This window comes from Phyllobates terribilis, unplaced genomic scaffold (assembly GCF_046119375.1).
Source record: "Phyllobates terribilis strain yellow unplaced genomic scaffold, ASM4611937v1 Scaffold_11__3_contigs__length_659146591, whole genome shotgun sequence".
NCBI lineage: Eukaryota > Metazoa > Chordata > Amphibia > Anura > Dendrobatidae > Phyllobates > Phyllobates terribilis.
In genome coordinates, this window is record NW_027362771.1 from 651,487,928 (window position 1) to 651,504,853 (window position 16,926).

General features: G+C 47.0%; 1 protein-coding gene across 1 annotated transcript; it reads left to right on the forward strand.

The window, feature by feature from the left end:
* The first annotated feature begins 2,490 nt into the window (after positions 1-2,490).
* On the forward strand, positions 2,491-5,715 carry LOC141167186 (cornifelin homolog). The gene is made up of 4 exons (XM_073654609.1): positions 2,491-2,783; positions 4,274-4,391; positions 4,940-5,121; positions 5,244-5,715. The coding sequence occupies exons 2-4, from the start codon at positions 4,277-4,279 to the stop codon at positions 5,421-5,423; spliced, it is 477 nt and encodes a 158-aa protein (XP_073510710.1). The 5' UTR covers positions 2,491-2,783; positions 4,274-4,276; the 3' UTR covers positions 5,424-5,715.
* Positions 5,716-16,926: the final 11,211 nt, after the last annotated feature.

The following is a 16,926-nucleotide window of genomic DNA, read 5'->3' on the forward strand; positions in this document are numbered from 1 at the left end:
TCCCCCGACCTCGCGCGGCTCCCCTCTCTCCCCCCCCACCTCGTGCGGCTTCCCTCTCTTCCCCCACATCTCGGGGGGGGGGGCACCTGCTGCTCCCCTTTCTCCCCCCACCACCTCGCGTGGCACCTGCAGCTCCCCTCTCTCCTCCCCTCGCGCATCAGCTGCGGCTCCTCTCTCTTCCCTCCACCTCACGCGGCACCTGCGGCTCCCCTCTCTCCTCCCCTCGCGCATCAGCTGCGGCTCCTCTCCCCTCCACCTCACGCGGCACCTGCGGCTCCCCTCTCTCCTCCCCTCGCGCGTTGGCTGCAGCTCCCCTCTCTTCCCTCCACCTTGTGCGGCACCTGTGGCCCCCTCTCTTGCCCCACACCTCGCTTGCCACCTCGCGCGGCACCTGCGGCTCGCCTCTCTTCCACCCAATCTCGCGGCACCTGTGGGTCCCCTCCCACACCCCCCCCCCCACCTTGCGCGGCACCTGCGGCTCTCCGCTCTTCCTCTCCATCTCATGCGTCACCTGTGGCTCCCCCCCCCCATCTCACGGCACCTGCAGCCCCCCCCCCACCTCGTGCGGCACCTGCTGCTTCCCTCTCTTCCCCCACATCTCGGGGGGCACCTGCTGCTCCCCTTTCTCCCCTCACCAACTCGCGCGGCACCTGCGGCTCCTCTCTCCTCCCCTCGCGCGTCGGCTGCGGCTCCTCTCTCTTCCCTCCACTTCACGCGGCACCTGCGGCTCCTCTCTCCTCCCCTCGCGCGTCGGCTGCGGCTCCTCTCTCTTCCCTCCACCTCACGCGGCACCTGCGGCTCCTCTCTCCTCCCCTCGTGCGTCGGCTGCGGCTCCTCTCTCTTCCCTCCACCTCACGCGGCACCTGCGGCTCCTCTCTCCTCCCCTCGTGCGTCGGCTGCGGCTCCTCTCTCTTCCCTCCACCTCACGTGGCACCTGCGGCTCCCCTCTCTCCTCCCCTCGCGCGTTGGCTATTGCTCTTCTCCCCTCGCTCGTTATCTGCGACTCCCCTCTCTTCCCTCCACCTCGTGCGGCACCTGTGGCCACCTCTCTTGCCCCACACCTCGCTTGCCACCTCGCGCGGCTCGCCTCGCCCCCCCCCATCTCGCGGCACCTGCGGGTCCCCTCTTTCCCTCCCATCTCGCGGTACCTGCGGGTCCCCTCTCCCCCCCCCCCCCCACCTTGCGCGGCACCTGCGGCTCCCCTCTTCCCCCCCCCCCCCCGCCTCGCACGGCAGCAGAGCTAGAGAGGGACATGGAGGAGAGACCCCCAACTACAGGCAGAGCTAGAGAGGGACAAGGAGAGACCCCTTCTTCAGAAGGTGGGGGGGTGTCTGAGCATTTCACGTTTGGCTTCCTTCCTCTTTTTACCATCTTGGTTCAGCATGAGTGAGATATTGGTGTGATTCTTAATCCTTCTGGCTACACCTGTCACTGGTCATCTACCGAATAGAGTGCATGTATATCATTGTATATGGGGGCTTGTGATGTCACTGTTGGTCTAACGGTGGGAAGATATCGTCTATATTGATTGATTGTATTAGGACCAGGAGATCGATGCTCAGTGTGTCTGGATCCACCACTGATAGTGATACCTCAAGGAGAATCTACAGGGCGAAAAAAAGAACTTACCCAGAAAACTTATGTCTGTGTCCAAAGAGATTCCGGTTGCCGGGATGGTGCATTGAATCTTGCCCATGGCGGTGAGAGATGGCAGGAAGATCCAAGATATCTTGGATCATGGTGATGATCATTACCTTGAGGGTGTTTCTATTCTGGGCCCGTGACGGAGAGAGTTGCTGTGAGAATTCATCATATCTTAGACCATGGCTGTGAGGGTAGCCGGGAGGGTCATTCATATCTTGGCCTATGATGGTGAGGGTTGATGGGAGAGGTCTTTGTATTTTAGACCATGGTGGTGAGGGTTCTTTGTTTTTTGACCCATGATGCTGAAGGTTGCTAGCAGGATTCTTCTTTCTTGGCCCATGGAGGGGGGTTCTTTGTATCTAGAACTGTGGCGATGAGGGTTGTCGGGAGGGTTCTTCGTGTCTTGACCCATGATGATGAAGGTTGCCAGAAGGGTCCTTCATATCTTGGCCCATGGTGTTGAGGCTAGTCCGGAGGGTCTTTAATATCTTGGCCCATGACAGTGGGGTTTCCCCAGAGGGTTTTTCATATTTTTGACCGTGGCAGTGAGGGATGCCAGGAGGGTTTTTGTTTCTTGGCCCATGTTGATGAGAGTTCCTGAGACAGTTTTTATTTTAGACCGTGTTGGTGAGGGTTACTAGGTGTGTTTTTTTGTTTTTTTTGGCCCATGGTGGCGAAGATTGCTGGCAGGGTTCTTCATGTCTCAAACCCATGATGACGGTTGCCAGAAAGGGCCTTCATATCTTGGCCAGTTTTATCTTGGTCTAAGGGGGTTTCGTATCTTAGACCATGACAGTGAAGGGTGCCGGGAGAGTTCTTTGTTTCTTGGCCCAGGGCAGTGAGAGTTGCTCAATCACTTTCATGCATGGAATCCATTTCCATAACAACATTAAACATAACCTGAGTTTTGATCCAGCTGATTGTCAGGTTGACGTCCCTCGGCCGCACGTTTCTAATGCCTTTTGTCTGGGACAATAGAACTTAACGAGTCGGATGACTTGTTGGATGAGGAGTGGCCCCATATAGCACAACTTCCTTCTCTACCACAATCAAACTGGTCCGGTGAGATCCACGGACATAAAGCCTCACATCTACCGGGTCCCAGTCAGTGACCGAAGAGAAGAGCGTCCAAGGCGGAGGTGAGTGAAGGTCCAGGGGGCAAGGGGACGAGATGCCTCATTTCTGAAGAGAAAAGACAAATCTGATTTATAAAGGATAATAATACATGGAGATTAAAAAACAGGAGCTCAGTGTTAGAATTTATCTTTGGAGAGAAAAAGAGAATAACCACTAAAATGACACTCGACTATATAAACTAGAAGAAACCGCCGAAGAAAAAAGTACTAAAAACAAACCACGAAGCCGCGATAAACCTGCAGCTCCATAAGACAACTCCAAGCGATGACTATAATCAGCTCTGATGGATGACCAGGGACTGGGGAGTAATAGTGGGCACATCAGACGGGATTAAATGGTGGATGACCAGAGACTGGAGAGATTAATAGTGGTAACATCATAGAAGGGGGATTACATGGTGGATGACCGGAGATTGGGGAGAGTAAGGGTGGACACATAGAGGGAATTACATGGTGGATGATCGGGGATTGGGGAGAGTAATGGTGGATGACCAGAGATTGGGGAGAGTAAGGGTGGACACATAGAGGGAATTACATGGTGGATGACCAGAGATTGGGGAGAGTAAGGGTGTACACATAGAGGGGATTACATGGTGGATGATTGGAGAAAGTAATGGTGGACACAGCATAGAAGGAGGATTATATGATGAATGATTGGGGATTGAGGAGAGTATTTGGTGGACATGTAGAGGGAATTACATGGTGGACGATTGGGGAGTGTATTGATGGACATATAGAGGGGATTAAATGGTGGATGACCAGAGACTGGAGAGATTAATAGTGGTAACAGCATAGAAGGGGGATTACATGGTGGATGATCGGGGATTGAGGAGAGTAATGATGGACATACTAAGGGGATTACATGGTGGATGACCGGGGATTGAGGAGAGTAATGATGGACATACAGAGGGGATTACATGGTGGATGACCGGAGATTGGGGAGTGTAATGGTGGATGACCAAAGATTGGGGAGAGTAAGGGTGGACACATCATATAGGGGATTACATAGTGGATTCCCAGAGATGATGAGAGATTAATGTGAGTAATGATGGACACATCATAGAGTGGATGACCAGGGATTGAGCTGAGTATTTGGTGGATATATAGAGGGCATTACATGATGGGTGACCGGAGATTGGGGACACAGCACAGAGGGGATTAAATGGTGGATGACCAGGGATTGAGAACACAGCATAGAGAGGATTAGATGGAGGATGTCTGGAGATTGAGCAGAGTAATGGTGGATCAGTATAGAGAGTATTAGAAGGGGGATGACCGGGGATTGGTGGACACGGGACAGAGAGGACTAGATGGCGGATTTCTGGAGATGGAGGACAGTAACGCTGGATACAGCATATAGAAGAGTCTAGATGACCGGGGATTGAGTACAGTAATGGTGGACACGGCACGGAGCATACATGGTGGCTTCTCGCTGGATTACTCTGCACTGTAGGTTGTTTCAGACTTTGCACTTTCTTCTCTTCTTTCGTCAGATCATGCAGTCGGTTTCAGTGCAGCCCGCGGCGGTTGGTCAAGCGGTTTCGGTCGCCTACATGAACATAAATGAATGGAGCTCGGGGATCTGTGACTGTTGTCAGGACTTGGGCATATGTAAGTTCTGTAACATCCTTCTCCGAGGTCCTCGCTATAAATAAGGGCTGGTTCTGAATTGCAGGGTGAGATTGGGTGAAGAAGGAAGCCTTGTTGATTCTCGGTGAAGGTGGCGGCACTGATGTATGTTGGACGTACGGTAGATTAGAAGGATCTCCATCCCCGGGTTCTCCCTGTGGGTAGTGGGTGCCATGTTTGAGGTTGGACCCCGGCTAGGGCTGGTTGTGAGGAATCTGGGCTGTGAGAGAATCGTCTGTTGGTGGAACATTATGGATGGGGACCTTTCCTGGGTGACATTTTAGGGCTCTGCCTCCAGTTTTGGGTTGGGGAAAACATCTCCGTATAATCTGATATTCTATAATGTTTGAGAAAAAGTCTTTGGAACCATTTCTTTGTGGATTTCTTATTTTTTGAGGCACAGTTTCTAGGCCGTTGCTTTCTTGTGGTTGATGTTGGTGGGATACTTGTGGTGGGTGAAATGTCTCTTTTCGCTGTCCCAGATACCGGAGACGCTTGCAATGAATTTGTCTTCCTCCCTTTGCCCTCAGGCTGCTTTGGCTTTTGGTGTTTCCCATGTTTCCAGTGTAAGACGGTCAGTGATTTTGGAGAATGTCTCTGTCTCCCACTCTTGGATCCTGGATCGTGCGGTGGTTACACAGGAACTAGCTTAGCCGGCTCCCCAGTCTCTCTGGCCATGCGGGCTTCTGTCAGAGAACGATACCGGATCAGGGTGAGTATCCTCTGCGTCCTGGAGGGGTCGTTGTGGCATGGAGGTGGGGAAGACCTGGTCCAGCCTTGATCTCGTGCCCACCAGCTGAGGTGTACATCTATATCTTCTGTTCCTCTGCACAGGGCTCCATCTGCGATGACTGCTGCATGCTGTGCTGTTGTTTCACCTGCTCCTGGTGCCAAATGGCTCGCGAGATCAAGAAAAACAAGCAGTCCGTCAACTTTGTGACCGCCCAGACGACAATGGTGACTGGGCCCATGGCACCTCAACACTACCAAGCATATCCTCCACGAACATATTAGATTCTCCAGCTCCATGAACGTCAGAGTGTGATCTTGTAAGGATGAGAACATGAGGAACATCTGGTTAAGGGAGCATGCATGTCACGTAAACCCCACCAATACTTGTACTAGTAGTGTATAGATAGGGCTCGGCAGGCAAGGAGGGGAACACCTTCTGAGAGTGAGGTCTGTCCCCCGAACACTTGATGCACCTACAGATACCAAACACAACCCAGAGATTTGGTCCTCTGCTCCTTCTCAAGAAGATGCTCATATTTCCTTAATAAATGAATCTCTTTCTCTTGGAAAGTCATTATTGTCTGTACATCCCATCTTCTATTCACTTGCGTAATCTCATCAAGCTGGAAGGTCCTGGCGCAGAGTGGCTGCTAGGGACCGATGCCAAGTTAGGCAATGTTCACACGTTGCTTTTTTTGCTGCAGACAAAAAGCATGTTTTGCTGGGTTTCTTGCTGCGTTTTTTTGCTGCATTTTTTCAGGATCCTAAAGTTCAGCTTTGCTTCCACCATACAAGCATGAACAATACAAAGTGTTCGGCCACCAACACAAGACGTCTGTGACACCATAAAACATTTTTGGAAAAAGGCAATTTGATCTAATTATTTAGTGGAAAAAGTTTTTGTATGCCTGAAAAAATAGTGACTATTCTGAACTAAAAAGTTAATTTGAGTTAATAAAAAAATGCAGAATTGCAAATGTAAAAACTGCAGGGGAAGTGAATTGGTCGGCCATAGTTTACATAACACATAGTCAGTGCATTGAGTAGGTCAGCCATTGTTCACTTTTAGACATTGATGTGGCATTACTTACTTTCACACATTGATAGGGCTGTGTTTACTTTAACACATTGGTTGGGCATTGAGTTGGTCAGGCATTATTTACTTTCACACACTGGTTGGGCATTGTTTACTTTCACACACTGGTTGGGCATTGTTTACCTTTATATACTGGTTGGGAATTGTTTACTTTTGCACATTGATAGGTCAGTGTTCACTCACACGTTGGTAGGGCATTGTTTACTTTCACAAATTGGTAGGGCATTGAATTAATCATTGTTTACTTTAACACATTGGTTGGGCATTGAGTTGGTCGGGCATTATTTACTTTCACACACTGGTTGGGCATTGTTTACCTTTATATACTGGTTGGGAATTGTTTACTTCTGCACATTGATAGGTCAATGTTCACTCACACGTTGGTAGGGCATTGTTTACTTTCACAAATTGGTAGGGCATTGAATTAATCATTGTTTACTTTAACACATTGGTTGGGCATTGAGTTGGTCGGGCATTATTTACTTTCACACACTGGTTGGGCATTGTTTACCTTTATATACTGGTTAGGAATTGTTTACTTTTGCACATTGATAGGTCAGTGTTCACTCACACGTTGGTAGGGCATTGTTTACTTTCACAAATTGGTAGGGCATTGAATTAATCATTGTTTACTTTAACACATTGGTTGGGCATTGAGTTGGTCGGGCATTATTTACTTTCACACACTGGTTGGGCATTGTTTACCTTTATACACTGGTTGGGAATTGTTTACTTTTGCACATTGATAGGTCAATGTTCACTCACACGTTGGTAGGGCATTGTTTACTTTCACAAATTGGTAGGGCATTGAATTAATCATTGTTTAACACATTGGTAGGGCATTGCGTTGGTTGGTCATTGTTTACTTTCACACATTACTAATTTAATTAAACTGTACTAATAATACAATCCCACTTATCCTGAGTTTCTGAAATCTCAGAGCTTTTGCTGGTATTGTGACGAGCAGCTTTTAATTTGCATTAAAAAAAACGCAGCAAAAACGCAACGTGTGAACATATCCTTAAGCTGGTAAAGACACAAGATTGACACTTATGTATCATAACATTTGCCAAAACAGGGAAGGCACGGGCAACAAAACGGGAAAGGGCAACTTATGCCACAACCATTATAGCTAAAAGGCTCAGGAAGCCGCACCTTCCTATCATGGGGACATCCGGTCCATACTCGCTGTGTGCACAGGCTGCTCAGTGGTTAAGAATTGAGCGTGCAGGGTTGTGGGGTTGGGACCCCGATGACCCCATATAACATCCCCTCTCCAGCTGTAGGATTGTCACCCATAAGAGCACAGCAGCCCAAGGAATTAAATTAGGACAACTTTGCTAAGTGAATACAAAGTGAACCAAAAATAAACCTGCTACGATGGTCCCTGAAATCTGAAGGAGAAGAGCAGCTCATGCTGAGACCTACGAGAGTCCGAGCTCTGAGACTGCACAATGTCTCCTGGTTTGTAGGCCAGGGCCCCATAGAGGAAACCACTTATAATACTTGTGTAATGTAGGACAGGTCCTCCAGAACAGGAGACGCTCATATTCATGGCCGAATGAATACTGGACCGTCCACTGGAGTTATGGTTGTACACTGGTGGAATCTGGATTTTCTCTCCACTATGATGAAAGTGAAGATTTTACTCATCCAAGTTATAGTGTTGATGTCCTTCACTTTTCACCCAACATCAACTGGAGCCCAAAAAAACAGTATATATGTCCACTGGGCCAGATCATAGTACATTTGGGGGTAAAGGCCAACAATATGGCCACCTAGCAGCTGAAGATCCTGAAAAATTGTCCTATAATGTTCTTAAAGTATAAAAAAATCCATTATCACGAGGTGGCAATGTCTTTATGACTTCCACAGACCTCAGAGTCCACCAAATTTCCCTGACCTCTCTAGGTCCCTGTACACATCAGAACTGTCTGTCCTCCCTCCTTACTCAGGACTCATCTGTCTTCTTCCAGACTTCTTTGTCCTTCTCCCCTTAGTCTTCTCTGCACCCCCCCTAGGTCCCGCTATTGTAGGATCTCACCGTGGAAGATATAGTTTCCATTAAGAACTTAAAATATTATTTACTTTTAGAAACAAAAAAAAAGCTAATAAAAATGTTGAGGAGTTCTCCATGGAGCGGGTGGTCCCAGATTGCTACTACATGACCTAGGAGCACAAAGATGGGCGATTGTTCCGTCTTCTAATGATCCAAGCCTCGTTAACATCTACTAGCCGTTGTTATCAGAAACTAAACATTGTCAAGGCTGAGAGAGGATCGTCCCCTCTTCCCAGCTGCAGTGAGCTGTATGTGGGAGGTGCGGGGAGAAGAAGCAAATAAGTAATGAACCATCTCGAATCAAGGTCGAAGGGGCCTCAAGAAAGGAAAGTTATTGAATTCTTCATACCGTGTGGACACTACAGCTTCTATAAAGGAATTCATTTATGCATAGTCCAGACATAGGTCTAACAAACCACTTGTGTTTCCCTTAACTGTCCCCAGTCCAGACCCCGCTACCCCGGAGACTTCTCAGTTCTCTCCTCCATGTCTCTCTGTATTACATGTCTCCCTCCAGATCCCAATGTCCCCTTCAGCCCCCCCACCTGTTCTCTTTAGACACGACTGTGACCTTAGGACCCCTCAGTCCTCCTTCAGACTCCCCTATTCCCTCCCGACCAATACCTCTCCCATCTAGACTTTGCTTCTCTGTTCCCATTTCCTTCAGACGACTTGCCCTCTCCAAATCTTTATCCTCCTCCAGAAATCTGCGTCACCATCCTGTTCCCTCTGTCTCTCCAAACCCATCGGACCAGGGGTCACTGACTGCTTAGGGCCCCTGTGCAAGAAATATGTCTGGGCCCCCTCCCTGCTCAGCATTCTGCTTATGATGAGGGCAATCTGGCCATGGGACCCCCCGGAGACTCGGGCCCTGAGCAACAGGCAACATCTCCGTTAGGATTGGGTTCTGCTGAGCTCAACCATGTATATATTATATGACATTATATGTCTGGTATCTACACACGTGGTCAAAATTGTTGGTGCCCCTCGTTTAATGAAAGAAAAACCCACAATGGCCACAGAAATAACTTGAATCTCACAAAAGTAATAATAAATTAAAAATCTATGAAAATTAACAAATGAAAGTCAAACATTGCTTTTCTGCTTCCACAGAATTTTAAAAAAAATGAAATTCGTGAAATCGGCCTGGACAGAAATGATGGTTCTTCTTCTTCTTCTTAACTTAATATTTTGTTGAACCTTTTGAGGCGATCACTGCAATCAGACAATTCCTGTAACTGTCAATGAGACTTCTGCACCTAGCGACAGGTATTTTGGCCGACTCCTCATGAGCAAACTGCTCCAGTTGTCTCGTGGTTGAAGGTTGCCTTCTCCAGACGACATGTTTCAGCTCTTTCCAAAGATGCTCAATAGGATTTAGGTCAGGGCTCATAGAAGCCACTTCAGAATAGTCCAATGTTTTCCTCTTAGCCATTCTTGGGTGTTTTTAGCTGTGTGTTTTGGGTCATTATCCTGTTGCAAGACCCATGTGACCTGCGACTGAGACGCAGCTTTCTGACACTGGGCATCACATTTCTCTCTAGAATCCCTTGATAGTCTTGAGATTTCATTGTACCCTGCACAGATTCAAGACCCCCTGTGCCAGATGCAGCAAAGCAGCTCCAGAACATAACAGAGCCTCCACCATGTTTCACAGTAGGGACAGTGTTCTTTTCGTGATATGCTTCATTTTTCCGTCTGTGAACATAGAGCTCATGTGCCTTGCTAAAAACTTCCATTTTTGTCTCATCTGTCCATAGGACATTCTTCCAGACGCTTTGTGGCTTGTCAACATGTAGTTTGGCAAATTCCAGTCTGACTTTTTTATAATTTTTTTTCAACAATGTTGTTCTCCTTGGTCATCTCCCATGAAGTCCACTTTGAATCAAACAATGACAGATGGTGAGATCTGACACTGATGTTCCTTGAGCTTGAAGTTCACCTTTAATCTCTTTAGAAGTTATCCTGGGCTCTTTTGTTACCATTTGTATTATCCGTCTCTTTGATTTGTCATCAGTTTTCCTCCTGGGGCCATGTCCAGGGAGGTTGGCTACAGTCCCATGGATCTTACATTTCTGAATAATATGTGCAACTGTAGCCACAGGAACATCAAGCTGCTTGGAGATGGCTTATAACCTTTACCTTTAACATGCTTGTCTATACTTTTCTTTCTAATCTCCTGAGACATCTCTTTCCTTTGCTTCCTCTGGTCCATGTTGAGTGTGGTACACACCATGTCACCAAACAGCACAGTGAGTATCTGTAGCCCTATATACAGGCACAGTGAGTATCTGTAGCCCTATATACAGGCACAGTGAGTATCTGTAGCTCTATATACAGGCACAGTGAGTATCTGTAGCCCTATATACAGGCACAGTGAGTATCTGTAGCCCTATATACAGCACAGTGAGTATCTGTAGCTCTATATACAGGCACAGTGAGTATCTGTAGCTCTATATACAGGCACAGTGAGTATCTGTAGCTCTATATACAGGCACAGTGAGTATCTGTAGCTCTATATACAGCACAGTGAGTATCTGTAGCTCTATATACAGCACAGTGAGTATCTGTAGTCCTATATACAGCACAGTGAGTATCTGTAGTCCTATATACAGGCACAGTGAGTATCTGTAGCTCTATATACAGCACAGTGAGTATCTGTAGCCCTATATACAGGCACAGTGAGTATCTGTAGCTCTATATACAGGCACAGTGAGTATCTGTAGCTCTATATACAGCACAGTGAGTATCTGTAGCCCTATATACAGGCACAGTGAGTATCTGTAACCCTATATACAGGCACAGTGAGTATCTGTAACCCTATATACAGGCACAGTGAGTATCTGTAACCCTATATACAGGCACAGTGAGTATCTGTAGTCCTATATACAGGCACAGTGAGTATCTGTAGCCCTATATACAGCACAGTGAGTATCTGTAGCCCTATATACAGCACAGTGAGTATCTGTAGTCCTATATACAGGCACAGTGAGTATCTGTAGCCCTATATACAGGCACAGTGAGTATCTGTAGCCCTATATACAGCACAGTGAGTATCTGTAGCCCTATATACAGCACCGTGAGTATCTGTAGCCCTATATACAGGCACAGTGAGTATCTGTAGCCCTATATACAGCACAGTGAGTATCTGTAGCTCTATATACAGCACAGTGAGTATCTGTAGCTCTATATACAGGCACAGTGAGTATCTGTAGTCCTATATACAGGCACAGTGAGTATCTGTAGCTCTATATACAGGCACAGTGAGTATCTGTAGCTCTATATACAGGCACAGTGAGTATCTGTAGCTCTATATACAGCACAGTGAGTATCTGTAGTCCTATATACAGGCACAGTGAGTATCTGTAGCTCTATATACAGCACAGTGAGTATCTGTAGTCCTATATACAGGCACAGTGAGTATCTGTAGCTCTATATACAGCACAGTGAGTATCTGTAGCTCTACATACAGCACAGTGAGTATCTGTAACTCTATATACAGCACAGTGAGTATCTGTAGTCCTATATACAGGCACAGTGAGTATCTGTAGCTCTATATACAGCACAGTGAGTATCTGTAGCTCTACATACAGCACAGTGAGTATCTGTAGCTCTATATACAGGCACAGTGAGTATCTGTAGCTCTATATACAGCACAGTGAGTATCTGTAGCTCTATATACAGGCACAGTGAGTATCTGTAGCTCTACATACAGCACAGTGAGTATCTGTAACTCTATATACAGGCACAGTGAGTATCTGTAGTCCTATATACAGCACAGTGAGTATCTGTAGCCCTATATACAGCACAGTGAGTATCTGTAGCTCTATATACAGCACAGTGAGTATCTGTAGCTCTATATACAGGCACAGTGAGTATCTGTAGCTCTATATACAGGCACAGTGAGTATCTGTAGCTCTATATACAGGCACAGTGAGTATCTGTAGCTCTATATACAGCACAGTGAGTATCTGTAGCCCTATATACAGCACAGTGAGTATCTGTAGCCCTATATACAGGCACAGTGAGTATCTGTAGCTCTATATACAGCACAGTGAGTATCTGTAGCTCTATATACAGCACAGTGAGTATCTGTAGCTCTATATACAGCACAGTGAGTATCTGTAGTCCTATATACAGCACAGTGAGTATCTGTAGCTCTATATACAGCACAGTGAGTATCTGTAGCTCTATATACAGCACAGTGAGTATCTGTAGCCCTATATACAGCACAGTGAGTATCTGTAGCCCTATATACAGCACAGTGAGTATCTGTAGCCCTATATACAGCACAGTGAGTATCTGTAGCCCTATATACAGGCACAGTGAGTATCTGTAGTCCTATATACAGCACAGTGAGTATCTGTAGTCCTATATACAGGCACAGTGAGTATCTGTAGCCCTATATACAGCACAGTGAGTATCTGTAGCCCTATATACAGCACAGTGAGTATCTGTAGCCCTATATACAGCACAGTGAGTATCTGTAGCCCTATATACAGCACAGTGAGTATCTGTAGCCCTATATACAGCACAGTGAGTATCTGTAGCCCTATATACAGCACAGTGAGTATCTGTAGTCCTATATACAGCACAGTGAGTATCTGTAGCTCTATATACAGGCCCACTGACTGATTACAAGATTGTGGACACAACTTGATTGAACATGTCCCTTTTGTCACATTATTTTCAGGGGTGCCATCATTTCTGTCCAGGCCGATTTCATGAGCAATGTCTGACTTTCATCTGTTCATTTTCATAGATTTGTAATTTATTATTACTATTGTCAGATTCAAGTTATTTCTGTGGCCATTGTGGGTTTTTCTTTCATTAAACGAGGGGAACCAACAATTTTGACCACGTGTGTATACCGTCTAGTATCTGATAGTATACTACAAATAACAGTATGGACGATTGTAGCAGACTGCACTATTCTGTAATATATATATTTTTTACAGTGTTTGTTGCAACCTCTGTTCGCATCTATAGGAGACAACTGTTCAACATATACATCATGGTGGAGACGCGGAACAGAGGCCATTTGATCTTATAGGGTTATTCCCCAAATAAATCAAGTTATCCCCAATCCTGATGATAAGGGATAATGACTGACTGTTGGGGGACTGACCACTGGGACCCTCAGCAATCCTGAGAACAGAATTCTGCAGCTCAGCAATGACTGGATTGGAGGCGCATGTGACTTCTGCTCTATTCATTGTCTATGGAACTGATGGAAACAGCGAGTGCAGCGCTCAGCAGCTCCATAGATAATGGAGGGAGCAGAGGCCATGTATGCTCAACTCTGCTCCACTCAGGATGGGACGCAGAGCCCTGATCTCAGAACCTCTGGGGCCCAGGGGTCGGTTCCTGTGGATTACAGAGAACTTCATTGTTTGGTGAATAACCCTTTATAGAGCCGGGAGGATTTTCCGATCCTTTATAATTACAGAATCACACATGACCCAAAAACAAATATGTTCACACTCATAGATACACACACATAGATATGTGGCACCCATGCGGGTTCAGTCGCCACAGAGGTACTGCATCTAACCCAGAGGTGTGGTGTCTCCTCTCAGGTAAGGATGGAGTGCTGCCAGAGACCTTAACACCTGCATCCAACACTACACTGCTCCAGGCCGGCAGGAAGGGCAAGATGCGTCGCTCTCCTGCTGAGCCCTGTCCCTGGCTGGAGTAGGGGGAACCATGTAGTGGGTGTGGGTGGAGGAAGTAGTTCGGGGGAGCTCAGTAAGAAGTGATATAAAAGAGAGGGTGGAACATTCTAGAGGGAGTCCAGTCTGAGGAGATTGAGTCAGAGGAAGAGTTGGGAGCAGTGAGGAGGCCCAGTGAGTGAGGAGGCCCAGGAGAAGGCGAGGAGGAAGGAACGGGAGCAGAGGGAAGGCTCCAGGAGTGAAGAAGGCATCCCAGGGGTACGGGCAGTGCTGAAGGCCACCCGTACGCCCGAATCTACCAGGCGGTGGAGGGATCGAGCCGCAGAGGGGACCGGCCCCTAACTAGTGAGAATTGCAACGTTCAACTAGAAACCGGAGGCTTCTACTCTTTTAGGGTGTAGTAGCCGCATCCGCACTCAAGTCACCAAAAAGGTAACCACATAGGATCCAGGGAACTCCAGGTTGCCCAGAAAGATCCGAGGATACCGGCTTGGGACATTGTTTGGCGAGGTGCAGGGCAGGAGGGTGAGGGCCAGCGCAGGAAGACGGCTGAGAAAGACATCTAGAACGGGGTCCTGTCAGGCACTCTGGGATTACCTGAGGGATTGCTGAACCCCTGCCCGGTGAATGCAGCACGACGTGGGAGGTTATAAGGTGGCAGTTGTAACCAGGAGCAAACTGTGAGTAAACCCTGAAGACTGAACCCCACTGTCTCCGTGAATCATTGCTGCACCATCACCCCCTGCCCTACACCGCACAACCACAGTTACTTCATCATCTACCATCACCGCACGGCCCTGGAGCTAAGCTCTACCTGTGGAGAGCTGAACCAACTCTGCTGCATTCACACCAGCTCCGGAGGATCTGCACCGCAGCGGCGGCTCCCTTTGGCCGCATACCACAGGTGGCGTCACGAACATTAAACATAAAAACTATAATCCTTTTCTTTAAAACCCCTTTTATTGACCGCCCTGGGTCACAGACCGGGTCACTGCCACTGTGACATCTCCCCTAGCAACGACTGACCCGGCACCCAGTACCCCACGGCCCAGGGGGCGCGTCAGATACACACATATAGATACAGATACATAGATACACACATAGATACACACACATACAAAGGGTACGGAAAGTATTCAGACCCCTTTAAATTTTTCACTCTTTGTTTCATTGCAGCCATTTGGTAAATTCTAAAAAGTTCATTTTTTCTCATTAAAGTCCACTCTGCCCCATCTGGACTGAAAAAAACAGAAATGTAGAAATTTTTGCAAATTTATTAAAAAAGAAAAACTGAAATCTCACATGGTCATAAGTATTCAGACCCTTTGCTCAGACACTCATATTTAAGCCACATGCTGTCCATTTCCTTGTGATCCTCCTTGAGATGGTTCTACTCCTTCACTGGAGTCCAGCTGTGTTTAATTAAACTGATAGGACTTGATTTGGAAAGGCGCACACCTGTCTATATAAGACCCCACAGCTCACAGTGCATGTCAGATCAAATGAGAATCATCAGCTCAAAGGAACTGCCCAAGGAGCTCAGAGACAGAATTGTGGCAAGACACAGATCTGGCCAAGGTTACAAAAGAATTTCTGCATTACTCAAGGTTCCTAAGAGCACAGTGGCCTCCATAATCCTTAAATGGAAGAAGTTTGGGACTACCAGAAGTCTTCCTAGACCTGGCCATCCAGCCACACTGAGCAATCATGGGAGAAGCGCCTTGGTGAGAGAGGTAGAGAAGGACCCCAAGATCACTGTGGCTGAGCTCCAGAGATGCAGTAGGGAGATAGGAGAAAGTTCCACAAAGTCAACTATCACTGCAGCCCTCCACCAGTTGGGCCTTTATGGCAGAGTGGCCCGACAGAAGCCTCTCCTCAGTGCGAGACATATGAAAGCCCACATAGAATTTGCTCAAAAACACAAGGACTCCCAGACTATGAGAAATAAGATTCTCTGGTCTGATGAGATGAAGATAGAACTTTTGGTGATAATTCTAAGCGGTATGTGCAGAGAAAACCAGGCATTGCTCATCACCTGCCCAATACAATCCCAACAGTGAAACATGGTGGTGGCAGCATCATGCTATGGGGGTGTTTTTCAGCTGCAGGGACAGGATGACTGGTTGCAATTGAAGGAAATATGAATGCAGCCAAGTACAGACATATCCTGGATGAAAACCTCTTCCAGAGTGCTCTGGACCTCAGACTTGGCCGAAGGTTCACCTTCCAACAAGACAGTGACCCTAAGCACACAGATAAAATAACAAAGGAGTGGCTTCAGAACAACTCTGTGACCATTCTTGACTGGTCCAGCCAGAGCCCTGAACTGAACCCAATTGATCATCTCTGGAGAGACCTGAAAATGGCTGTCCACCAACGTTCACCATCCAACCTGACGGAACTGGAGAGGATCTGCAAGGAAGAATGGCAGAGGATCCCCGAATCCAGGTGTGGATTGATGCATCATTCCCAAGAAGACTCATGGCTGTACTAGCTCAATAGGGGTCTTCTCCTCAATACTGAGCAAAGGGGCTGAAGACTTATGACCATGTGAGATTTCAGTTTTTCTTTTTTTAATAAATTTGCAAAAATGTCTACATTTCTGTTTTTTTCAGTCCAGATGGGGTGCAGAGTGGACTCTAATGAGAAAAATAATGAACTTTTTAGAATTTACCAAATGGCTGCAATGAAACAAAGAGTGAAAAATGTAAAGGGGTCTGAACACTTTCCGTAACCACTGTATATACTCATATACACATATACACAGATGCACATATATACACACACATACAGTAGATATACAGACATACTAATCTTCTATATCAGCTGTGCAGCCGTGGAGGAGCTCTGCCACAAAGTTCATAGATCAGCTGAAAAGTGCTGCTTAACCCACTGTGGGGGATGAGGGCACAGTAGAGAGGCCTGATGTCATGGACATATTAAGAAAAGTATTAACAA

Bases quoted from the DNA above. Each gene is read 5' to 3' on its own strand.
- LOC141167186 (XM_073654609.1), top strand. From the start codon at position 4,277: ATGCAGTCGGTTTCAGTGCAGCCCGCGGCGGTTGGTCAAGCGGTTTCG. The intron at 4,392-4,939 runs GTAAGTTCTGTA...CTTTGCCCTCAG, and splicing joins TTGTCAGGACTTGGGCATAT to GCTGCTTTGGCTTTTGGTGT. The intron at 5,122-5,243 runs GTGAGTATCCTC...TCCTCTGCACAG, and splicing joins GAGAACGATACCGGATCAGG to GGCTCCATCTGCGATGACTG.